The 26,145-nt window shown below is 40.9% G+C and overlaps 1 protein-coding gene across 3 annotated transcripts in view; it reads left to right on the forward strand.

The window, feature by feature from the left end:
* Window positions 1–26,145, forward strand: part of NUP93 (nucleoporin 93) — an 82,321-nt gene that overhangs the window by 10,630 nt on the left and 45,546 nt on the right. For all 3 annotated transcript variants that reach the window (XM_039353835.1, XM_039353834.1, XM_039353836.1), the window contains 2 exons: window positions 2,281–2,487; window positions 4,066–4,183. In XM_039353835.1, coding sequence (XP_039209769.1) covers window positions 2,309–2,487; window positions 4,066–4,183 — 297 coding nt within the window. In that variant the 5' untranslated portion in view covers window positions 2,281–2,308. The remainder of the gene's footprint in view (window positions 1–2,280; window positions 2,488–4,065; window positions 4,184–26,145) is intronic.

The following is a 26,145-nucleotide window of genomic DNA, read 5'->3' on the forward strand; positions in this document are numbered from 1 at the left end:
CTGCAACTGGGCTGCCGGATTCCACCACAGAAATTCATTTCCGAATACAAAGGAATCTTGGTAAAGGGAGTTCTATACGAATTGCTTACCATTTTGTCTGACTTGTCAAATATGCTTGCTGTTCCCCCATTCTAATCTGTGAAATGTTTTCTGTAACACAATGGGGGAGAGGTTGGCTGAAATGTCTTGGGAATTCTTCAAGGCTGTCAAATTAGACCAACTTCACATGACAATAAAGCATCACCGAGAAGACAGCGGGGGAATCGGGGAGGGAAAAGTAAATCTACCGCTGCTGTAGGAGGCTGGCTTGGTGAAAATAAAAGCCTCGTAAATTTGGCTTTTAAAGCACTTAGCAGATTGCTGCCTGTTTTGGCACAGCGTCTCCTTCCCTGAGAGTACTTTGAAATGACTCCTACACAGGAATAGATGTGAAAAGTGTTAACATTGGAATGGAAACCCCTGCTGGATTTTCTAGAAGAAATTGTGATTAGGTTACTAAATTTCTGGCCAAACCGTGTCTGGTGATATTCCTCAAATATCATTAAGAATTTCAAGCGTGGCTGAACTACCTTTTAACTGAGATTTGGAGCTTTAGAAAGAGAAACCAAATAGTCTGCAACATTTCTGACCTTTCTGGATCAGATATGGATGCCTAGAGCAGGGGTCCCCAAACCCCGGTCCGTGGACTGGCACTGGGCCACGGCATGCCAGCAGCCGGTCTGTGCAAATAAGCAAAACCCCATCCGCGGGATGCAGGCAGCACCCAAAACCACGTATCTTCCGGTCCACGGAAAAACATCTCTCCACATAACGGTCCCTGGTGCCCAAAAGGTTGGGGACCTCTGGCCTAGAGGCAAATACAGGTAGTCCTCAACTTACAACCAGAATTTCTGTTGTTAAACCGGCAGTTGTTAAGCAGGTTTTGCTTCATTTTATGACCTTCCTTGCCACTTGGTAAGTGAATCACTGCCATTATTAAGTTACTGCCAAAGAATTGAGGCCTTTGAACTATGGTGCTGGAGAAGACTCCTGCGAGTCCCCTGGACTGCAAGGTGATCAAACCGGTCAGTCCTAGAGGAGATCAACCCTGACCGCTCTTTAGAAGGCCAGATCCTGAAGTTGAAACTCAAGTACTTAATGAGAAGGAAGGACTTGCTGGAGAAGAGCCTGATGCTGGGAAAGATGGAGGGCAAGAGAAGAAGGGGACTCCTGTGAGTCCCCGTCATAAATGCGAATCAGTTGCCAGGAGTCTGAATTTTGATTGGTGATCACGGGGAGGGTACAGTGGTTGTAAGTGTGAAAAACGGTCATATGTCACTTTTTCTACTGCTGTTATAACTTTGAACGGTTGCTAAATGAATGACTGTAAGTTGAGGACTATTGTATGAAAAAATCTATCAGTCTTACCTAGAACCACGTCCCCTTGTGTAGAGCAAGCTCAATAGCCCTTAGACCTGGACCCTAGAAAAAGAGGAAGGACCATATGTTGTGTCATATTTGCCTTTAATCTTGGCTGACTTTGTGAATTTGTGCCGTTTAATAACATGCCACTATATCCTCGTTTGCTTTTGAGTCGTATATTTAATATATTTGTATGTTATTTATATACCACTCCACAGAGCTGCAAAACATTAAGACGCGTACATTAATCTAAGTTCTACTGCTGTTTTGAGGAAATTAAAGAGAGAAATAAAACCCTAAATTTCCAAAAGCATAATAAGATGGCTTTATCTTTGCATCCAGACCTGAACATTTCCATTATTTAGCTTGTAGTTATCCTTCCATTGATCCTTTATTGATGCTAAATTTCTAGGAGTGCCGTTCATTGAGATATGGCTGCATGCCAGCAAGCAGACTTGCAGATAAAATTCTTTGCAGTCTAGCAGATGGTTTGTTTGGTGAAGCTGGCCATGGTCTCCATCATTTCTGTTCCATTCTTTGGGTTTGTTAAAAGCAGATCAAGCCAAACAAACCTTATTGCCTTCTTTGATCAAGTGGCTAAATTAGTGGATCCAGAAAATGCTGTGGATATTTGTATGCTTAGGTTACAGTAAGGAATTTGATAGAGTAGACCACAGCCTGCTTCTTGGTAAGATACAACAATGTAGGATAGACCAATGAATTCACTGTAACCAGCATGTACAGGGAGTCCTCAACTTAACAACAGTTCATTTAGTGACCATTCAGAGTTGCAACATCACTGAAAAAAGTGACTTATGACTGTTTTTCACACTGGTCTGGCTTGATTATAACTTCTGTTCCTCCTGCTTGCTTCTCTAGGCTTTCCACGTAGCGTCCAGGAGTGCAGATGGATGCCGAAGGATTTGGCGAGCTGCTGCAGCAGGCAGAGCAGCTGGCCGCAGAGACAGAAGGCATCGCGGAGCTGCCTCACGTCGAACGCAATCTCCAGGAGATCCAACAGGCAGGGGAGCGTTTGCGTTCCCGGACCCTGACCCGCACGTCACAAGAAACAGCAGATGTCAAAGCGTAAGTCCCTGGGTTGTTTAAAAGCACTGTCGGTGGCTGCTAGATTGCATTGCTGGAGAGCAAACCTCGGTGAAGGGTCTAGGACAGGGGTAGGCAACCTTGGCTCTTTTATGACTGGTGGACTTCAACTCCCAGAATTCCTGAGCCAGCAGGGCTCAGCTTGGAAACCTCTCTCTTTCCCCTCAGCATGGCTGGCTCAGGAATTCTGGGAGTTGAAGTCCATGAGTCATAAAAGAGCCAAGGTTGCCTCCCCCTGGTCTAGGACAATTCGCCACGGCAAACTCGCCGTGGGACCATTCGCCACGGACAATTCCATGCAGCATAACTCAGTGCGATAGATGTTATCTGCCACTATTTCTGTGACGAGATGGCCATGCGCAGTGAGATGGCCGGGGTGAATTGTCCCATTCCGCCAGTGAATATACTCTGATTGAGTTATGATGCAGAGAGCTCTGTTGGGAAACTCCCAGCTATGCAGGGAGGAGGCGTCAAGCAGAGAATTAGTCTTGAGTCCTTGCACAGCCACAACTGCGCAACTTCCTTGTGCATTCAATCCATCACCCATCCATCTGTCCTTGTCTTACCACACTTGTTTCCTAAGTATACCATTTCTGCCATGTTCCAACTTCTATCTTTTCTCCCATTGTCCCCAAGTCTCCCTTCTACATCATCCTCACTATTTATCTCAGTTTATATCCTTTCTGCCTTGGTTGGCATTCATTGGAGAAAGAGCCACCAAATTTCTCTCAGGGAAATTTCTTGGAAGTTTTCTCCTGATGGAAATAATTTCTAAAGCAGATTTTCTTTCATCAGATCGAACGAGAATCAGGAGAAGAAAAATGCCAGAAAAAAAAAATGGCTGTTCAAACATTGGCAGACATGTGGTGCCAGACTCCAGTGCGGTGATATTTTTTGGGAACATGTGCAGGCTGTCAATCAGCAGATGTTAAGAAATATTTTAGGAGCCTATCAACACTGTGCTCCTCAGTTGAGGGTTTTGTTGCTTAATGGTCCTTCAAGCAAAAGTTGTGCCGTGTTTATTTCGACCCAAGTTTTGTAGCAGTTCTAAGAACAAAAATGAGTACATATAGCTTTTACTTAGGACCACAATTGGGGGCCCGAGTTTTGGTTGCTAAGCAAAGTGGTTGTTAAAGTGAGTCACACCCAATTTTACAGACTTTTTGCCAAGGTGGTTAAATGAATCACTACGGTTGTTAAATGATTCGTGCAGTTGTTAAGCGAATCCGGCATCCTCTATTGATTCTGCTAGTTGGAAGATGTCTGGGAAGGTCTCACATTGGATCACATGATCCCGGGATGCTGCAGCCATCCTAAATACATGTGCTCCAATTTTGATCATGTGACCATGGGGATGCTGCAGTGGTCATAAAGACGAGGACCGGTCGTAAGTCACTTTTTTTCAATGTCACGTAACTTTGAACAGCTGTAAGTCAAGGACTACTTGCAGTACGCTAATCAGGCCTCTGGAATTAAATTTTGTTTTGGGAGAAATGACACCATTGCCTCGTTTTACTCTCTCTCTGTGCCTCCCATCCTCTGTTTTCATCTGTCTTCCAGATCGGTGCTTCTCGGATCCAGAGGACTTGATATATCCCACATATCTCAACGCCTGGAGAGCTTGAGCGCCGCGACAACATTCGAACCTCTAGAGCCTGTAAAAGACACAGATATACAGGTCAGGGCCACACGTGACAAAAATACACTTTCTTCCTCAAAAGAAGCCCGTGTATTTTTGCAATGCTTTATGCGTGCACGCGCTACTAAACATTCGCATTTTCTTGTTCAGAGAAAGGCCTGTCTTTGCTCGTGACTGTTCAAAGAGGAAAGGCTGGCCTTCTGCATTTAATGCTTAAGTGCCTTGATGTTCCAGTTATTAGAACCCTCTTCTCTGCATGTCATTGTGGAGGCGCTGTTGAAAGACTTGGCTTGTTTACTTACTGAAAGAGCCGGTATATCTTTGAAGGACAACACTGCAGTAGTCTCAATTTATAGACTTTCCCGTGTTTACTTTTTTGGGTTTCCTCTAGCTGAATTTTAAGGGGAAGGCTGCATCTCAGTAACAAACTGCATATTTCCTTATAACATCTTCCGAGTTTGATCCCAGAATTTACTGGGTTGCAGTCAGAATTCTGATTGCGACCCAGTAAATTTGCTGCCATTTAGCAACTGGCTTCCAGCTCTCGTGTTTTGTAATCTACATGTTAAGGAGGGTGGGGAAATGTTATTTCTATGGTGCAATGACCACCTCCCACCTGCCCTGAACCTAAGGGACGATTGATTTGACTTGATCTAAGGCAGTATCTAATATTTCTTTGTTCTGCTGTGACAATCCCTAATTTTCAGTACAAAAACCTGAGTATTTCGTAGACTGACTTTTCAATATGATTAAAAACCACAGCCTGTTCTGCTTGTAACGTGATGTTCTTTGCTTTGCTGACTCCGACTCTCCCCCCCCCTTTTCTTTTCCGGTCTGTCTCAATGCTGTATAATAGTAGGTTTTATCAGCTGGTGTTCTTTCACCTTTCAATGGAAGACGAGCCTCGACGTATGGCCACAATTGACCCTAAAATTTCTGTTGCTAAGTGAGCTGTTTTGCCCCATTTTGCAACTTTTCTTGCAAAAGCATCTGATTTTTGATCACGTGACCATGGGGGGGGATGCTGTAACGGTTGTGTGAAAATCAGTCATAAGTCCCTTTTTTCAGTGCCGACGTGACTTTGAACGGTCAGTAAATGAACAGTTGTAAGTTGAGGACCACCTGTATCATATCCGGGATATCTTTGCTTATTTTTGCTTTCCTACCTAGCAGGAGCGCAGATCCGTGTCTTTAAAAAATCAGTACAGTTGCATTGCATCTTTCCCAATGTGTTTAATTATTTCACCTTCAATTGTGTTTAGAGTTTCTGCACGGTAGGAATTGACACAATTTTGGTGGGCCTCTGGGAGTCTGCACGCTCTGCTTTGTCGGCTGCACTATGTGTATTTTTGCTAGCCGAAGGAGAATTCGAACCCACAGACGATACCTCCCCGTTCTTTCAACCTCATTGCTGTTGCAATAATTAGTTGGGTGTCTTTTTCTCTGGAACAGTTTTTTAGGCTTTAGATTTTAGTGCTGATGAAGGGGCCATGCCAATTTACGTCTTAATTTTGTGAATTATTTAGCAGTAATAACACTTAGGTGACTGATAGGAGAAGAGGAAATATTGCGGAGATGTCTCCCCTTGGATCTTGTAATTGATTCTGGGGCCTGGGGCGAGCGATTCCCGTTATGTTTGGAAAAGGGAATAATGCCTTGTTAGATTAGATTAGGGACTCATTGCATCCTCAACAGACAGCCTTCCGGGAGAGTCACACGGAAGACAGGGATCTTCCTCTGCGGAGGTCTTCTCTGCAAACATAAGGATGGGTTTTTTTGAGAACTTCTTTTGGGATTTTGTGAGCATATGTAGCATCCTCTCATAAAATGGCTGCTACAGCAGACACAATTATTTCATTTATCAGAAGACCAGATTGGTTTTCACTCTCTCTCCTCGCTGCCCTTTAGATGTTCCCTCTTCCACCCCTCCCAGCTTAGCTCTGACTTTTTTTTTTCCAACTGGAAATGCTTCCAAAAAGCTGGAACAAAACCACTCATCCTTTTTTTATTTTTTAATTTCTTAAGGACATTAGAGGGACTCGGTAAATAGTGATACTACAGGTGATCTTTCACTTACGACTGCAGCTGAGCCCCAAATTTTCCATTATTAAGCAAGACAATGGTTGTGCCTCGTTTTACAACCTTTTTGATGCGGTTGTGAAGTGAATCGCTGCAGTTGTTAAGTTAGCAACAGGGTGGTTAAGCGAATCTGGCTTCTCCATTGATAGCTTGTCAGTTACAACAGCTCTGAAAAAAGTGGACTTACGCCTTTTTTTCACATTTAATGGCCGTTGCAGCATCCACCTGGTCAAAATTCAGACCCTTGGCAAATGATTGATATTTATGACATTTGCAGTGTCATTTTGTGCCCCTCTGACAAGCAAAATGAATGAGGAAGCGAGATTCATTTAACAACGGTCTCCCTTAGCACTGGAAGGTTGCGGCTCTGTTGTCATAAATCATGGGATTACCTGAATTTTTGTATAGTACACCTCTCCTTTTTTAAAAAATTCTGTAGATTCTCATAAGGTAGAGGACCCGCGATAATGCAAATAGAACCCACAATTTCTCCAGAGATATTCCAGTCTTTGGAGGCTCTGAATTTTGTTTCGAAGCCTTCCTAAACAAAGACAGAAAAGGGAGAAAAAGCATAGAGCCGAATCAAGTTTTTTATATTTCAGATTTTAAGCCTCTAGCTTGCTCCTCCTTCTGATGTGTCTGAATGCGGTAATGATTAATGAAGAAAAATACTGCAGTTGTTGGCTGCATATTATCTCTTAGCCTTCCCACAGTAATTGGTTTTTGCTTGCTTTGGGTTTCATGCACTGGCTAAGGGAGTACATTAAGTATTTTTGTTGTGTGCATTATATCTGAGATCCATTTTGCTCTGGTGGATTGGTACAAGATGTTTGAGAGCAGCTAGAAGCGGGCCAGGCTGAGAGACTCTTCCATCACTTTGTGCTGATTGCCCTAGAGCAGCTTCATATGCTCCCCGGTGATAGAACTGATTTTGCTATTACTAGGATGCTACCAGGTGAAATCTAGAGACACTCCGGAACCGTGGAATTTGTAGTGTAAACCCTTTGGATTGGGAAAGGGTGATCTATTCCGAGTGAAACACGGAAATACAGCTCTGTTTTGGGAAGCCGGTTTGCTTCTTCACTTCCACTACCATTGTAAGGAGTGGAGAAACTTTTATTTCAAGATCCAAACCCAAACAAAAGACGTTAAACTTGATCTATATTTTGCAGAAACAAGGTGGCTTTAAAGTGTAGCTTATGACGATTAGACTGAGCAAACTGTAATTTAGGCCTTGGATGCTGTGTTAAACTGAGGCTGATCTAAGATGGAAGCAAAGAGTTGAAATGATTTGGATGCTCTGCTTCCGTGTAGATCATTCCTAATTCAGCATTCCTCAGATTCTATGACAAAATGGCTAAAAAGTGAAAATCCTCACCAGGTTTTTCTGTAAGAATTAGGTAAGCGTAATGCAAAAGAAGAACTTGCAACTTCGCAAGGCAAATGCCAAGAACGACAATCTCCAGGGATAGAATACGTCAACGTTTGGAAAAGTCTGGAGGATGTCTTTGAGAATAACACACTTCTCCTAAACCAAGGGTAGGCAACCTTGGCTCTTTTATGACTGGTGGACTTCAACTCCCAGAATTCCCGAGCCAGCCATGCTGAGGGGAAAGGGAGAGGTTTCCGAGCTAAGCCATGCTGGCTCAGGAATTCTGGGAGTTGAAGTCCACGCGTCATGAAAGAGCCAAGGTTGCCTACCCCTGTCCTAAATACTTACACCTAAGGTGGACTTCTTTAGAGCTGCCTTTAAAAAGCTTCAGTTGAAGTTGAGTAGCTCAAAGGTGTTTTTTCAAAAGGCAGCTGGACTGTTTTTTCCTTGAGGAAGAAGAAAAAAAACGTTTTGCTTCTCATCCAAGAAGCTTCACAGCTGATGGAGCTTCTTGGATGAAAAAAAAAATCCAGTTGCTTTTGAAAAAAGCACCTTTGAGACAACTAGGAACCTGGATGACTAAGAATCTCCACCAAAGTTGAATATTGGTTTGCAGCTTCCAGGAGGCTGGTGTAATCTTGCATCTTGGTTTTTTTTTCCAAGAGCGTTTCTAAAACTTATTATTTATACTACAGAATTTGGGTGTGGAAACACGTTCCAAATAATGGAACAAAGAAGACTTAGCTTTCACATGCTAACATTTTTTTCTTTCAATGTTAACTTGATTACGTACTGTTATCTCAGCTAAAGTTGGGGTATTAATCTGTACTGGAAACCGTTCTCACTTAATCTTCCTAGAATTCACGATGATGCCTCCCATGAATTGTGACTGTAGCTTTAATAATGAGAACAAAGATGTTGTCTGGAGCTGCCAAAGTGCTACAGCCAATCAGCAATTTTTTTTCTACTTTGAAGTCTTATTGCTTAAAAGATGACAGTTCGTAACGGCATTATGTAAAATTGGATACACTGATCTACACCTTTGGGGGTTATTTCTCTGTAATTAAATTTGCAAGGAAACCATTCTGTTATTCAGCTGCTTAGAAAGAATCTCTGAACTACAGAATTCTGAAGTATTATTTTAAACATGCTTTCTACAGTATTTATCCTCATTCAGTAGAAAGATTGCTTCTGGTGGGGGAACCCTAGGTTTCAAACAAAATGGTGAGCAGATTCGTGACTTAGATATGTTTTATAACAAAACAACAACAACAACAACAATAATAATAAAGTTGGAAGGGACGTTGGAGGTCATCTAGTCCAACCCCCTGCTCAGGCAGGAAACCCTATACCATTTTGGACAAATGGCTGTCCAGTCTCTTCTTAAAAACTTCCAGTGTTGGAGCATTCACCGCTTCTGGAGGCAGGTAGTTCCACTGGTTAATTGTTCTAACTGTCAGGAAGTTTCTCCTTAGTTCTAGGTTGCTTCTCTCCTTGATGAGTTTCCATCCATTAACAGTATCCTCCTTCCCAGCTGTCTGCCTGTTCAGATAATCTGATAACTCTCGTCATGTATACTAGGAGATCATCTCCACATTCACATAGTGCAGGGGTAGGCAACCTTGGCTCTTTTATGACTCAGGAATTCTGGGAGTTGAAGTCCATGAGTCATAAAAGAGCCAAGGTTGCCTACCCCTGACATAGTGGTTTGGTTTGGCCAGAACCGTGTTTTATGGTGATGTTTTGGTTTTTTTCCCCCCTGTTTTTTTTTTTTTAAAGCAGAGCCAGTCTGACAGCTTTTTGAAATGCAAGATAGGCATAAGACTCAGCGTTTGTCCCAAAAGCAGACTTTTGCACACTGATGTACTTCATTAGCATTTTATGTCATGTTCTTGGCTGAGGAGACAACTGGTTTTCAGAGTAAGATGTCTCAAGTTTCTTCACCTTGAAACTTTATCTGTTTTATAAAAGGGCTTCTGTTTGTTCTCCAGCCAGTTCTCTGCTTCTGAATATTTTGAATGGATGAAGCCATTTTAGTTCTTTGATCCCTTTGCTCCAAGACTGTTATCTATGAAAAAAGTCCATGATTATTTTGCTATATTTCTAATTTATACATTTTAAGATGGAACTGTAGAGTCGTCTGGATTCATTTTAACTCTTCTGAATTAGTTTATTACAGATAGACCTTGTCTCACAATCGCTAATTCAGTAACCGTTTGAAGCTACTACAGTGATGCCTGAAAAAGGAAACTAATGACCGGTCCTCCCAGTTATGACGGTCACACTGTCCCTCTGGTCATATGATTAAAATGTGGGTGCTTGACAACCATCTTAGATTTATGATAGTCCTAGTATCCTACAGTCACCTGATCACCGTATGTGACTTTCGCTGCCGTCTTCATACGAGCAAAGTCATTGGGGAAGCCAGTGGGAGTCACAAGTTGCGGTCATGTGACATTGTGTTTAACAACCTGCAGTGGTTCATTTAACGATGGCAGCCAGGAACATCGTACTGTTGTCCTGTGACGTGTTTAATGATTGGGCCACATAATGACAGACTTGTTGGTCCCTCTTGCAATCTGTAAGTAAGGACTAACTGTATATGTAGACTCTAGAAAGAGTACAGAGAAGAGCAACAAAGATGATCAGGGGACTGGAGGCTAAAACGTATGAGGAACGGTTGCTGGAATTGGGTATGTCTAGTTTAACGAAGAGAAGGACAAGGGGAGACATGATAGCAGTGTTCCAATCTCTCAGGGGCTGCCCCAAAGAGGAGGGAGTCAAGCTATTCTCCAAAGCGCTTGAAGGCAGGACAAGAAGCAAAATAGATGGAAACTAATCAAGAAGAGAAGCAACCTAGATCTAAGGAGAAACTTCCTGACAGTGAGAACAATTAACCAGTGGAACAGCCTGCCTGCAGAAGCGGTGAATGCTCCAACACTGGAAGTTTTTAAGAAGAGACTGGACAGCGATTTGTCCGTAATGATATAAGGTTTCCTGCCTGAGCAGTGGGTTGGACTAGATGGCCTCCAAGGTCCCTTCCAACCTTTTTATTATTATTATTATTATTATTATTATTATTATTATTATTATTATTACTACTACTACTACTACTATGTAAAAGAATATAAGTTTGCAGCTTATGAGACCTGAGGAAGTTAAAGAATGTCCTATGTGATTAATAACAAAAAAAGTTAGTAGCAGAGAGAGCCAAAAGCAGCACACTTGCATTTATGCGGAATTGCATCAGATATGATGTATACGTCAGGTGTATGAACTATAATTTATCTGGATTTATACGTTGCGATGTAATTACTGAAAATGGGAAATGGAAGCTTTTAGTCTCCTTGTTTTTCTTCTAGAAGAATAGAGGAGCCAAGAAACCTGAGTCATGTTCATACAATTTAATATGACTTATAAGCTAGGCCTTCTTACCTACTGAGTGACATTTATGGAGAATTAAAAAACAAAGAATATACTATATATTGTTTCAGAAACTCAATACCAGCTATATTAGTTCATGTGGAAAAACAAAAAAGCATCTAAAACCATAGCTTCTAATAGGACACATTTATCAGGATGAAACGATAGCCAGGGCGATCTGAATGGTACTATTATAATGAATGGAAATAGAGCTTTTACCCAAAATAGCTAGCTGTCTTATTTTAGACAAAGGAAGAACTACATCTCGCTGAACCTAGAAGCATCCTTTTGACTGTAGGAGATCTGATTCAGTGGTCGGCATCTGCAGAGAATTTCTGCTTGAAACTTTGCACTTTTATTATCAGTATGGATGGATCAGTGATCTGATGCTCATTCCTGAACAAATTGTATAAGGTAGTACAGCCTGTCGCCGCTATGGAAGCAGAATAAATGGGCTGTTGTGTGTTTGTGTACAGCAAACAATCTAGTTCTAGTTGTGCTGCCAGAATCTAGTTAATACAGGATAGCCTTGGATGAAACCTGCAAAGATGTTTCGGTTTTTCAAAAACAGGTCCCGTACTTGGCCACTTTAAGACTTGTGGATTTCCCAGAATTCCCCAGCCAGCCATGCTATCATTACGATTAGAAGCTGCACGTTCATAGTTGGGAATAATTAAGTCTTCTTTCTTAATCTTGTTCAGGGAAGGCTCTTCCACACAGCGTACTTTCCATTCTTAACAGAGTAACAATAACAGAGTTGGAAGGGCCCTTGAAGGTCTTCTAGTCCGACCCTCTTGCTGAGGCAGGAAAGCTTATACCATTTCAGACAACTGGTTTTCCAGTCTCTCTTTAAAAACCTCCAGGGTTGGAGCACTCTCAACTTCTGAAGGCAAGTCGTTCCACTGGTTAATTGTTCTAATTCTCCTTAGTTCTAGGTTGCTTCTCTCCTTGATTCCATCCATTTCTTCTTGTCTTGCCTTCAGGTGCTTTGGAGAATAGGTGGACCCCCCCCCTTTGTGGCAGCCCTCAAATATTGGAAGACTGCTATCTATCACGTCACCCCTAGTCCTTTTCATTAGACAAGACATACCCAATCCCTGCCGCGTTCTTTATGCGTTTTAGGCTCCACTCCCCTAATCATCTTTGTTGCTCTTCTCCGTACTCTTTCTAGTTCTCCCGAGTAGTTTTGAAGGCCCTTCTTGACTCTAAAATGATGAAAACATTAGGGCCAGTCATTTTCCTCCCTTCAGCTGTCGACGAATAGAAATACATACTCTATTTATTCAGATGAATGTTGTGCATAAACCTCCCGCCGGTGGCAGGACCTGTCAAAAGACCTACCATCTTCTCTCTGCAAAATAAATAAATAAATAAAGCAAGCAAGCCAAATAAATTGTCACACACTCGGCCTCCTTTTAACAAACGTTTTCCGGATTTGCGGGAGTTCATTTGTTCGGTTGCTTACACACACAGAAATCTTGAGTGCTTTATGTGGGACGGAGCGATCGTTTCTCCTGCCTTGGACATTCCTGTGGGAGCCATGAAGATCACGTGATATCCTGTGGTCAGTTTTTGCAACCGGGCATTTTTCTCCAGGCCGCCGCCTCCTCCTTCCAAAAAAAAAAAAGGCAGAGCTCCTTATTGTAATGACAGTCTCTCCCATAGATTTATATGTCATTCTTTACAGAAATTCCTTTTTAACCTTTCTGCCCTGCGCTATACTACTGTTTCACCGGTCAGACCCAGACGAAGTACAGGGTGTCTAAAACATATGAAGAACGGTTGCAGGATTTGGGAATGGCCAGTCTAGAGAAAAGGACTAGAGGGGGACATGATAGCAGTAGTCCAGTATTTGAGAGACGGCCACAAGGAGGAGGGGGTCAAATTAGTCTCCAAAGCATGAGTCCAAGACAGGAAACAATGGATGGAAACTAATCAAGGAGAGAAGCAACCTGGAATTAAGGAGAAACTTCCTAACAGTGAGGACACTTAACTAGTGGAACGGCTTCCCTTCAGACGTTGTGGGTGCTCCATCCCTGGAGGTTTTTAAGAAGAGACTGGACAGCCACTTGTCTGAAAAGATATAGGCTCTCCTGCTTGAGCAGGGGGCTGGACTAGAAGACCTCCAAGGTCCCTACCAGCTGTATTCTGATTCAGTTCTGATCTCTGCTTTCTTTTTATGGCTAGTGAGGAAGAGCTGCAAGCTCTCCTTCCAGCATTCCCCTTGAAGGACCTTGTAGGGCAGCTAAAACTGGGAAGAGTCAAGAGTTTCCTCCAGGGTAGAAGGAACATCTAAACCAAGAACATCTTCAGAGCTTCACTCTTGCCATAAGATCCCCTTTGCAATTTCATTTACTGTATATTGTATCTAAACTGGAAGTGACTCATTGCCAATCTCAGCCAAAGCTGTGGAAACACCAAGTCTGTTTCAGATCTTGTGTAGAGTCCCTATACAGAAGTGTCCAAATGTAAACAGAGTTGTGTTCTTCATTGAATTGGTACATATCACTTAAAAAAAAAAACATTTTCACACTTCTCGGATTTGAAAACAGCACAGAAACAATGTGTTTTACCATTTTAATTCAAGAATCTTTTTTTTGAAAAACGCTTCTTGAACTACCTACTTTTGTCTATTTGCTGAGCTGCCACATTGTTTTGCTTTTTTAAAAATACTGTTGTGTTGCTTGTAGCATCCAGAGGGCCTTTGATAAAAAATGTCTTTTGCGGCAATTAAAGCATTTTGTGGACTAGGGAAATAAATCTGTCTGGATGGCTATGAAAATAAGTTGAATTTCAGCTTTCCGTAGTATTTCTATTGCTTTGTTTGAAACTGAGGTGGGGTTTTAATGGAGAGCAAGCTTCAACGGGTGAATCATGTCTTACAGTAATACTAAAGCATTGATTGTTGCTTTACTCGTAGGCATTAATACAAAACTATTTCCTTAGTTGGTGCCTTGAGCATCCATTAAGGGTTTGGCTCTGGGCCAGTCTAAGTTGCAGTTTTATAGTTGATATTGTGCATTGGCTATCTATCCCAGAGTACTAATGCAGGTTTAATTTTAAAAGTAGATGAAGCCTGCAGTTTCTTTTGTTTTAATATTTATTGCTCTGCCAATATAGAGAAAGAGGGCTCTTTAATGTACTTTGCTCAGGTTTGTCCTGTGGAAATAGAATATCAAGTGGAAGATCGAAGCATCATATTCAACGTGGGGCAGACTTCCCCAACCTGGCGCTCCCAGCTATGTACTGTACATATATTTTCCTACATTAGGCAGAATTGAAAATGCAGGGAGTCCTTGACTTACAGCCACAATTGAGCCCCACATTTCTGTTGGTAAGCAAGATGGTTGTTAAATGAATTTTGTTCTATTTTACAGCCATTCTTGTCACAGTCGTTAAGCGAATCACTAAACAGTTGTTTAGTAACACAGTTGTTAAGTGAATCCGGCTTCCCCATTGACTTTGCTTGTCAGAAGGTCGCAAAAAGTGATCATGTGACACCGGGACATGCGACCATTGTAAATTCGAGCCAGTGGCCAAGGGTCCAAAGGTTGATCACGTGACCGTGAGGATATTGCAATGGCCATCAGTGTGGAAAAACCGTCGCTAAACAAACGGTTGAAAGTCGAGGATTGCCTGCATATATATTTTTTCCTTGATTAAGCATCGTCAGGCAGAGTTGAGGAAGGGTGAAATAAAAAGCAAACAAAAGATATTAAAAGGGTGAAATAAGAAGGAAAGTTATCTACTGTAAATTTAGTTTATACCAGGGGTAGGCAACCTTGGCTCTTTTATGACTCGTGGACTTCAACTCCCAGAATTCCTGAGCCAGCATGGCTCAGCTTGGAAACTTCTCCCTTTCCCCTCAGCGTGGCTGGCTCAGGGATTCTGGGAGTTGAAGTCCACCAGTCATAAAAGAGCCAAGGTTGCCTACCCCTGGTTTATACCAGTAGCATTCTGATTTTTAGGATCAGCGATTCTTGAAGATGTGTGGACTTGAAAATTCCCCAGCCAGCCTGACTAATTCTGGGAGTTGCTGACTGGGAGTTGAAGTCCACACACCTTCAAGTTGTCCAGGTTGAGAAATGCTGATTAGGAGAATAATAACAGCAATCTTCTAATTCTCCGCACCATCTCCAACAAATTGGGGGCAACCCCCCCCATCCATATTTTAACTCTTCTGACCATGGACATCTGCAGCCTTAGCATTTTTCAATCCACTTACATTTCCTGTATTTTTTTTCTTTGACTTTGACAGCTTGGCTGTCGATTTTTATCCAGGACCACTGAATACAGAGAGCCCTTGACTTACAACCGTTCATTTAGCGATTATTCGAAGTTATAATGGCACTAAAAAAAAGTGACTTTATGAGCATTTTTTACTTACGAGCATTTGATCGTGTGATCAAAATCCGGACACTCATATTTATGACAATTGCAGTGGTCCCGGAGTCCGTGCTCGCCCTTTGCGATCCTCTGACAAGCAAAGTCAGGCAATGGGGATGTTTGATTCACTTAGCAACCGCATTGCTAACTTAACAATTGCAGTGATTCACTCTGCAACTGTGGCAAAATTCACTTAACAAATGTTGCCCTTAGCAACATACATTTTGGGCTCAATTTGAGAACTACCTGTATTCCACTATTCATCTGGCAAATACCTCTTCAAGCGTTCCCTTACTTCATTTTCACCCCAAATGGTTTATTTTTAGTTCCATTCACTCTTACCGGAGGCTCCTTATTTTAGCCTCTCCGCCCACGTTCGAAATATATTTTTTTTAATTTCCATCTAAATAGCTCTGCAGTTTCTGTTTCTTTCATCTTGACGATTTGATTACATTCTTTGCAGTTGTCTTTTCATAGGTCTTTTTATCATTTTTTGCAGCAATAATTCTCAAAGATGAGTTTCCCTCATCCGCAGGCCCTATCACATGGTGAATTCACCAATCGTCCTTTTTCATATTTCTTAGGACGATGTCCATATCTATCAGGAGGAACTGAGTCATTAAAGTATGGTTTTTTTTTTACAGTGTAAATTTAGGTCTGCGTGCTAAGCTACTCCAAACTTTATTTAAAAAATAGCCTGGCAAAACAGATGGATATTACATATAAAACATCTCTTTGCAGACAGAAACCCTAGGCGTAGCTATTTAATTGCAGAATTTTGCTTTTTATCAATCAGAGAGTGCCACATCAGTATTAATGCAGTGAGATAAAGATCTACTTATCTGGCAGTGACTGCACACTTGTGTTGCATTCTCTAATGTTATTTTTTTTTCCACTTTCAACCAAGGACTTCTAGATTCACTTTCCATTTATTACTTTGGAAGATTAATCTGCCTTCTGCTATTTTTCATAGATGACTCATTTTCTCTTCCTGCAGTCAGTTGTCTTTTATTCTTGTTTCTTTCATTTCTTTACTTTTTTTAATATATCCATTTTTTCCCACAAGTCCACTCTGAACTCTGTCCCCCAAAATGGCCTTCATATCTCCTTCACAGTTCCCCTCAATCTTTCATTACAAACTCAATTACACTTGTAAGTTTATGTTTGCTCTTTTGCTGTGGATTTATATGAATAGACTTAAATTACAAATTTGAAACCATTTTCTAAGCAGTTTTAATTTTGTATGCCTTCTTAGGCATCAAGACAGCCCAATCACTTTTCTGTGCTCTCTCCACCTGAAAATGCCTTATATAAATGAATCTCCACATTCTACAGATCTTCATCACCGTGAAGGGTTCTGTCAACACTAAAGAATAGTTCACGGAGAACCTTATTCATTCTTAATTAGAAGTTGAACTCTGATTTTAACCTTAATTTAGATTTTGAATGGAAGAGGTGAATGAAATGTGGACACTTCTAATGTAATTTAAGGGATTGGGAGAGTAACATCTGCCTTGGCCAGTTGACCACTTTTCTTGTCTATAAAATGCAAATCATTGTGGCCATTTTCTCATGAGGATGTTGATACGATGAAACATTTTCCATTTTGATAAAAGCTGTAGCCCTAAATGTATTTGAATTGCAATAATACATTATGTATTTCCTTGACTAATGATTAGTTGCCTTCATGCTGGTTTTTCAGTATGACTGGCAAATAGTAGTGAAGATCTTCAAATACTAAAAAAAAAATAATGTTGGTGTTGTTACAATTTTGCCAAGAGTCTCAAAGTTATGGGATTTCTTTTTATAAAATGTTATAATATTCCAAGGCTTATCTTGATTCTTTAAATTTCAAGAGTTTGTAAGAAGGTCTCTCACTTTGAAAGGAAGTTAATAATCTTTGTGTATTTATTTTCAGCTGGGCCTAAAACAATCCTTTATGTTTCTTCTTGGGAAGTTGTTTAGCTGCTAAATTAAATGAACATCACCAATACCTAACTAAGAAAGAAAGTTATAGTCTTATGGCAATTTATATTTTTCACCAGCCACACTTATCTAGGTTATTTCATTACATTCTCCACTTGCACAGCGCAGGAAGCTTGGTGGATTGTGCTTTTTTCCTTATTTTTTCTCATAGCCCTGAAATGGATGACATTCCCCTTTTATTTCCAGGAAAGCATTCTTACTCAATATTCTACTGTGCGAAGGATTGATAGCATTTTCAGTTACTTATGCCTACTCAGTGGCATAAGAATGAAATAAATAAAAATTGTGACCGTAACCTCCAAGATCTAGGGTGATTTTCCATCCATTTTCAACTTTCTTATTTTATCAGGAATATGATTATATTTATTAGCATTCTGCCTAAAACCTTGTAGAATCTACAGAAAAATATGCAAATCTGAATGAGAATTTTTTAAAAACTGGCACTTAATTTTCTGACCCTGCATTTCTTTACCTTGTCCCCGTGGGTGCTATGTTGTTGAGCTTCCTGGAATATGATTAAAAGCGTTTTTAAAAATGAGATTCTTGTACTTTTAAAAAAAGGATTAACAAACTCTGAGCAATGATCACTTTTGATGATTAAGCTCTGTGTGCAGTAAATATTTAAGTGAAAAACAGCAATGTTGTATTGCTGAATTTTTTTGGGGTGGGGGGAAACTGCTGGTTACTTGTGATATCTCTTGAATAAAGATTAGAATATAATTTTGTCATCGTGATGATAGCATATCAGCTGGGCAGCACTAAAGATAACAATCCAGAAAAGACAGCTTCTCTTAAAAATAACCCCACTGACGATAATTAAAAAGCGAATCAGTGCAACATTGATTTAAATGATATATATATTTTCTTAGCCCCAAATTGGAACTAAATAGAAGAAAAACCTCTTAATACACAATAGACTGCACACCATGCAAAATGTCACTCTCTTTCACAAAAGCAACGTGGGATTTTCTACAATTAACCTACTTACACGCTGTGAGTGCACAATGTGCTTAATTTAGTGATTGTTATTAATTTTATTTATATACTGCTCTTCCTCCCAGAGGGACTCTGAATTGACCCACTTTCAGGATCCCGACCATATATTCAACCGTAGAGTAACCTAAATGGCCCTGGTATGTGCAATACGTTAAGCCACAAAAAGGAACCAAGGACAGTGCTTATCAAGCTTAGCATGTTTATATATTTATTTGGTAACAGTTACATTGTGGTATTTGTGTAGGGACTGTTGCATCTTTAATCTGCTTAAGTATGTTACAGGAATCAGCCACAATTTTTGGCAGACCCGTCTTTCCCCAAATTTCTACCTTCATCCCAATTCTTCTCTGACTCTCTTCCAGCACCTTCCCTTCCCAGATAAAATTGCAAGTCAAGCCTCCTTTTTAATCCCCGCTGCAGTTGTTAAGTGAATAACATGGTTGTTAAGTGAATCTGGCTTCCCTCATTGACTTTGCTTGTCAGGAAGTTGCAGAAGGGGATCCCGTGACTGCCAGGGACACTGCAACCGTCGTAAATATGAGTCAGTTGTCAAGTGTCTGAATTTTGATGACTTGACCATGAGGATGCTGCAATGGTTGTAAGTGAGAAAATGGTTGTAAATCACTTTTTTCAGTGCCATTGTAACTTTGAATGCTCACTAAATGAATTATGGTTAAGTTGAGGGAACAGGGCTCAACTGTGTGTTTGTGGTCACTGTCTTGATTTTTTGACCCTACACTTGTAAATGGTCTTGCATAGATCACCTTTCTGTAGAAAATGATATATATCACTGATGATGTTGCCTAGTTTGGGCAATGAAACGTCTGCAAGAAAACAACCCAAGCTCAGAGAGCACCAAGGACTCCTCACAGCGTACTTCACATATCAATTGTTAAAGAGCAACAAAGGGTCTTTAATAATAATATTAATAATAATAATAATAATAATAATAATAATAATAATAATAAATAATAATAATGGTAGTAGCAATAGTGATAGCAAAAGCAATAGTGATAGCAAAAGCAAGGGTATTACCAATAGTAATAGGCCCCTTGGGTGCAACACCAAAACAACTGGAGCACCACTTGGACACCCATCATCAGCATTGACACATTCGCCATTAGTCAATTGCACAAGGCAGCCTTACTGGGAACTGCTTCCATCCTCCGACAATATCTGTAATACCATCAAACATCCACATCTGCCTATCCCAGGTCCTGAGTAAGGACTCGATAGGTAGACGAAATGCCAAATCCAGTCTGAACATCTGGCTGACTGTGCGATGATCCTCAATAATAATAATAATAATAATAATAATGATACACAGTGATGGAAAACAAAGAAATAATGATCTGTTACTACAGATCAAGTCCAACAAGAAGAGGATATCTAAAACGAATGCACCAGTTCTGGAAAGAACAACATCCAGAATCAGAAATAACAGAACAGAGACTAGCAGATCAACGCCGATTTATAACACGAAATAAAATTTCACAGAAACAGAATTGGACGAACTGCAAAGGTTTACCCAGGGCAAAGAAATCAAAGCCTTACCAGAAGTAATTCAGAATGTAGAGGCAAACCAGGGGGAGTTGGCAGTGAAGGAATCTAGCAGAGATATACAACTGTTCTCATTTGGAAATCAGGCACCTCTACCTCAGGAAGAACAAAACCCTCTAACTAAAGAAATAAAAGAATTGAAACAAAGAATAACTGAGCATCTAGAACAGCACAAAAACAACAGAATAAGGCTACCTGCATTGAAGCTTGTTCCAAAGAAACAGCTAGCACAAGCATTAAAAGATGCAAATATTGCAATATCAAGTATAAGCACCAATTCACTGCAAGAAACAAACCAACTAATGTACAGCACAGCTGCAGTTATAACAGAATACCTGGGATGCAAAATCAACAAAGAAGAAAAACAAACAAACAGTGCACCAGAAAAATGGAAGGTTAGACTAGAAAATAAGATCAGCAATTAAGATCACATGCAAGCAAGCTAGAACAGATGAAAGAAAAGAAGCTGAAGAACAAGAAGACCAAAGAATACCTAATCAAGAAATACCACTTAGAAACAAGGAAGATCAAGGAAGCACTGGAAATAATAAAGCAACAAATAACAGCTATAGCCAGGAAAATCAGTAGATATGAAGCTCGAATTGCAAACTATAGGCAGAACCTCCAATTTCAATCCAATCAGAAACGTTTCTACCAATCCATCAATGGAGAAACTGCAAGGAATCAGTCAGTACCTGACAAGGAAGAAACAGTACAGTTCTGGAAGCAGATATGGGATAACCCAAAGAAATACAATAAGGATGCGGCTTGGTTAAAAGAGGTGGATGCAAATAAAACAGAAGTTGAAATGAAAGAACTAGCAATAACAACAAAAATGGTAGAAAAAAGAGCAAAGAAAATCAAAAATTGGTCAGCACCAGGTGAAGATGAACTGCATGGGTTTTGGTTGAAACATCTAACTGTTATACACCCACTCATTGCCAAGCAGTTCAACAATATACTACAAGGAGGAGAAATTGAAAAGTGGCTAACAACTGGGAAAACCTACCTAATAATGAAAAATCCAGCAAAAGGGGCAACACCAGGTAACTACAGGCCAATTACCTGCTTACCAACAACTTTCAAATTACTAACTGGTGTAGTAGCTGATGCAGTGCAACAGCATCTAGTTGAAAACAATCTCTTTCCACCTGAGCAGAAAGGAAACCGCCCCAATAGCAGAGGAACAAAAGATCAACTCCTAATAGACAAAATGATCTTGGAAAACTGCAAGAGAAGGAAGACCAACCTGAATGTGGCATGGATTGACTACAAAAAGGCATTTGACTCTCTGCCACATGATTGGATAATCAAGTGCCTAGAAATAACAGGAGTCAGTAGAAACATCAGAAAATTTGTGCAAAGATCGATGGCACAATGGAAGACACAGTTGCAGATCAATGGTGAGAGGCTGGGAGAGGTTAATATCAAGAGAGGAATATTTCAAGGAGATTCATTATCACCATTACTATTTGTTATTGCACTGTTTCCTCTGTCAACAATACTGAATAACTCAGGACATGGCTATCAAACATCAAAAACATCTGCCAGACTATCCCACCTCCTTTACATGGATGATCTGAAGCTGTATGGAAAAACATCATCTGAAATAGAATCGCTGCTCAACACTGTCCGTATATATAGCCAAGATATTGTAATGGAGTTTGGCTTGGACAAATGTGCCACACTTACTATCAAACAAGGAAAAATAGTGAAAACTGAAGGAATCAAGATGCCCCACGAAAATAACATTAAGAGTCTGGATGAGGAAGAGTACTACAAATACTTGGGTATCCTTCAAGCTGACAACATCAAGCACACTGAAGTCAAGAAAAAGATTAGAGGTGAATACATCAAGAGAGTGAAGAAGATCTTAAAATCCAAACTCAATGGAGGAAATACCATAAAGGCAATCAACACCTGGGCAATCCCAGTCATTAGGTACACAGCTGGAATAGTGGACTGGACTCAAGCAGAACTAAAAGCAATGGATAGGCAGACCAGAAAAATAATGACAATGAATCATGCCCTTCATCCACGCAGTGACATTGATAGACTTTATCTACCAAGGCAAATAGGTGGGCGTGGAATGCTACAAGTACATCAGATGGTTGAAGAAGAAAAAATGGCTTTGGAAGAATATCTGAAGAACAATGATGAAGATGCACTGAAATTAGTATATCAGGAAGGCTTACTAACTACTGGAGAGACCAAACTGGCCTACAAGAAAGACCAAATGAAGAACAGAATAGAGGCATGGGAAGACAAAGCACTACATGGCCAATACATGAAAAAAATAGCTGGGAAAGCAGATAATAATAAAACCTGGCAATGGCTAAGAGCAGGAAAATTGAAGAAAGAGACCGAGGGACTAATTCTGGCTGCACAAGACCAAGCCTTAAGGACAAATGCATACAAAGTCAAAATTGAGAAGACAGCAACAGACAGTAAGTGCCGCCTATGCAAAGAAGCTGAAGAAACAGTGGACCACTTGGTAAGCTGTTGCAAGAAGATTGCACAGACTGATTACAAGCAGCGGCATGACAAAGTAGCAACAATGGTGCATTGGAAGATCTGCAAAAAATATCATTTGCCTGTAAGCAAAAACTGGTGGGATCATAAAATAGAGAAAGTCATAGAAAATGATAAAATTAAACTGCTCTGGGACTTCAGAATTCAAACAGACAAGCACCTGCAACATAACACCCCAGACTTAACAATTGTCGATAAGAAAGACAAAAAAGTCTGGATAGTGGACGTGGCAGTGCCTGGAGACAGCAGAATAGAAGAGAAAGAACTGGAGAAGATAACAAAATACAAAGACCTACAAATAGAAATAGAAAGACTGTGGCAAAAGCAAGCAAGGGTAGTACCAATAGTCATAGGCTCCTTGGGTGCAATCCCAAAACAACTGGAGCACCACTTGAACACCATTGGCATTGACAAATTCGCTATTAGTCAATTGCAAAAGGCGGCCTTATTAGGAACTGCTTCCATCCTGCGACGATATCTGTAATACCATCAAACATCCACATCTGCCTATCCCAGGTCCTGGGTAAGGACTCGATAGGTAGACAAAATGCCAAATCCAGTCTGAACATCTGGCTGACTGTGCGATGATCGATAATAATAATAATAAAGTTGGAAGAGACCTTGGAGGTCATCAGGTCCAACCCCCTGCTCAGGCAGGAACCCTACACCATTTCAGACCAATGGCTATCCAGTGTCTTCTTTCTCTCAAATCTTGTTTGCAAGCTTCCTAAATGCATCTGTTTGGACACTGTGTGATACAAGGTGCTAGTCTCATAAAGTCTTTGGCTTAATTCAGCTTGGCTTTTTCCATTGCTAGAATGACAGAGTAGATTTTAGAGTCGGTATTAAGTGTTTCTGGATAGGCTGCTATAAGATCCATCAATGGCAATTGCTCTCTTCCAGTGTTAATTATATAGCATCTCAGCCTTCCCCAGGTCCTTTAGTTGCATTTCCCCTCTCCTCACTCCCAGATGGCATGGCCTAAAAGCATTTTTGGCTGAGAATTGCAGGGATTAATGTCCAATATTTGGAGGGCATTGGCTGATGTTGTCATAACGTACGACATGCCAACATATTTCAGCAGGGTGGTTTAGATTTTTAGGAGCGGCATAAAGGGGACCTTATCATACAGCATTTTAATTTATTCGGTGACCGTGATTATTTATAGTCTTGAATAATTACTGTGCCAATTTGGGTCACTCTGCTCTACTTTTTTTAGCTGTTTGCTGTTGTAAGGGATAATAAACCAACGATAGGAGGGTGGATTAATAGGTATGTTGTAGACCTCAGAAGGACAAGGATTTGATTGCATTCCTCAACCCCTTTTTGTGACTGAAATGGATTTTTATTACCAGGATAGGCCCTTTTTTCCCAGGCTGTATGCAGTCCATGCTTCCTTATTGGAACTGGGACATGCCCTTTCTAGCTCGGGTTTGCCAAAGTTGGTGGCTTAAGCATGGAAAATAAAAAAGCCTGAAAGACATCAGGTAGACACTGCTGGTTTGTGAACCAGCCAGGGCAGAAAGCCAAAATGCTAGAGCGTATGCCAGGCCTGGCCGATTCCTCTACCGTTCAGCCTCCGATGGCTCATTAGACTTGTGTCTAAAATCTTGGACACTCGAGTGCAGATATCCGAGTGACAAAATCGACAGGTTAATTTTGGAGGGCAGAAGAGCGTTGAGGAACGTCTCAGCAGCGGCCAAAAAAGCTAATGCAGTCCTAGGTGGCACCAAGAGAAAGATAGTTTCAGGATCAGGTGAAGCTTTGAGTATCGCTCTACACCGCAGTGGTGAGACCACGCTTGGAATACTTGCATCCAGTTCTGGTCATCACAGTACAAAAAAATAGGTTGAGACCCTCGAAAGAGTGCAGGGAAGATCAACAAAAATGATAAAGTCTACAGTACTTCTTGTTTTTTATTTGTAAAATTTGTTGTCTCACAGGTTCACTCTGGGTTGCATGTTAAACCCTCCCATAATTTCCTGCAAGCCGGCCATTTGGTCCAGAGCTGATGTTTTTAAAAAACGATCCATCTTTGCTTTGCTTCTGCTTGTAGCAGGAAAAAAAAAAGGGTGGGGGAGTTGCATATTCACAGCTCCTTTTAATTTGGGACCCCCCCTCTGGAAACTGACAATTTTTCCAGTAAGACTGATCTTTTAAGAACAATGCCCTTTGCATAATGGACACTTGTTACTCTTTGTTTGATTACATCTCAATTATGACTTGATTGCAAGAGCACAGTTAATACCCCGGGTCGTTGGTTAAAAGGCTCCTAATTAAAACCGGCCCTAGCTTTCGCCTTGCGCTTATAAAAGCAGGCATTCTGTGAGACTGCTGAACTGTGAGCAAGTCCCATTCAGCCTGGGAAATGATACCATTAATTGGCGAGCCGAGCCCAAGCCGGTGCCAGCCTTTTCAGAGGCTTTCCCACGATCCCCCGTGGCCCACAAAAGGGGAGAGCTGCCTCCTTGTTTACACTGCAGTCCCCTGCGCAGCAATCCTAGAAAACAGTTAGTTTCCAGCATTGTCATTGCCTTTTAGGCCCAGTCATCGTGTCTTGTGTGTTTTGCTAGAGGGAAGGCTCTCCCTTCTGATTATGCAGCAATAGACTTAAGTTTGCAAGGGGGGGGGGGGAAACAACCCCAAAGGCTCCAAGTGCTGATATTGAAGTTAACTAGATTACTTCTTTCCCCCTCGCTCTCATAATTTTGCTTATTCCTCACCTTTGAAACGTCGCATTGGAGCATCTTTACATTTTCAGTCCAAATGAAATTTGATGAATTTGATTAATTTGTTTGGATTTACAGCGGCTTGAGCAGAAACGTGTTTGGGTTAGCGTTCCGCATTCCCAGAACACATTGCTTACAATAGCTGTATAGGATGTGGGTGGATTCTTGCTGTTCTGCATCTGTGTGTTTATGAGCTTGCTGGATGATACGGTCTTTCTGAGCTGGGCATGTGTTCCTGTGGCTTATTAGACTTAACTCCTGTGATAGTTTGCTGTCGTTTGACGTGTATACGTGGCAATTGTTTATTGTTCTTCGGAACAGGTAGTCCTCAACTTACAACCCCAGACGAGCCCAAAATTTACCTTGTGAAGTGAGAAATTTGCTAAGTGAGTTTTGCCCCCTTTTACAACAATTTCCTGCCATGTTTGTTGAATCAATCACTGAAGTTGTTAAATTAGTAACACAATTGTTACTAATGGGGCATGGGGAATCTGGCCTCCCCGTTGACTTTGCATGTCAGAAGGTCGCAAAAGCTGATCACACGACCCTGGGACACTGCAACCGTCATAAATGTGAGTCAGTCGTCAAGCATCCAGATGTAAAAATCACATGACAGTGAGGATGCTGCAGTGGTCATAACTGTGAAAAATGATCATAAGTTGTGACTTCAAACGGTCACTAAATGAACTGTTGTAAGTTGAAGACTACCCGTAGTTTTGGCTCCATTTTTTTTTAATTTGGAGATACATTTTTTTTAATTGATCTGCTTTTTCCTCTAAACAAAGGTAGTCCAGATTCCACACCAGTCTGCTGCTTTCCCTCCTGTCTCCCAAGGTCACATGCCATTGCCCTTCTCCATAACGAGCAATCAAGGGCCTCTGAGATAACTCAATTAAAATAATTTGAAAATTGGAGCTTCCTTGCATATTCCTAGCCTG

The sequence above is a fragment of the Crotalus tigris genome, unplaced genomic scaffold (genome assembly GCF_016545835.1).
Source record: "Crotalus tigris isolate CLP2741 ecotype Arizona unplaced genomic scaffold, ASM1654583v1 scf7180000018525.42219311030:4301911, whole genome shotgun sequence".
Lineage (NCBI taxonomy): Eukaryota > Metazoa > Chordata > Lepidosauria > Squamata > Viperidae > Crotalus > Crotalus tigris.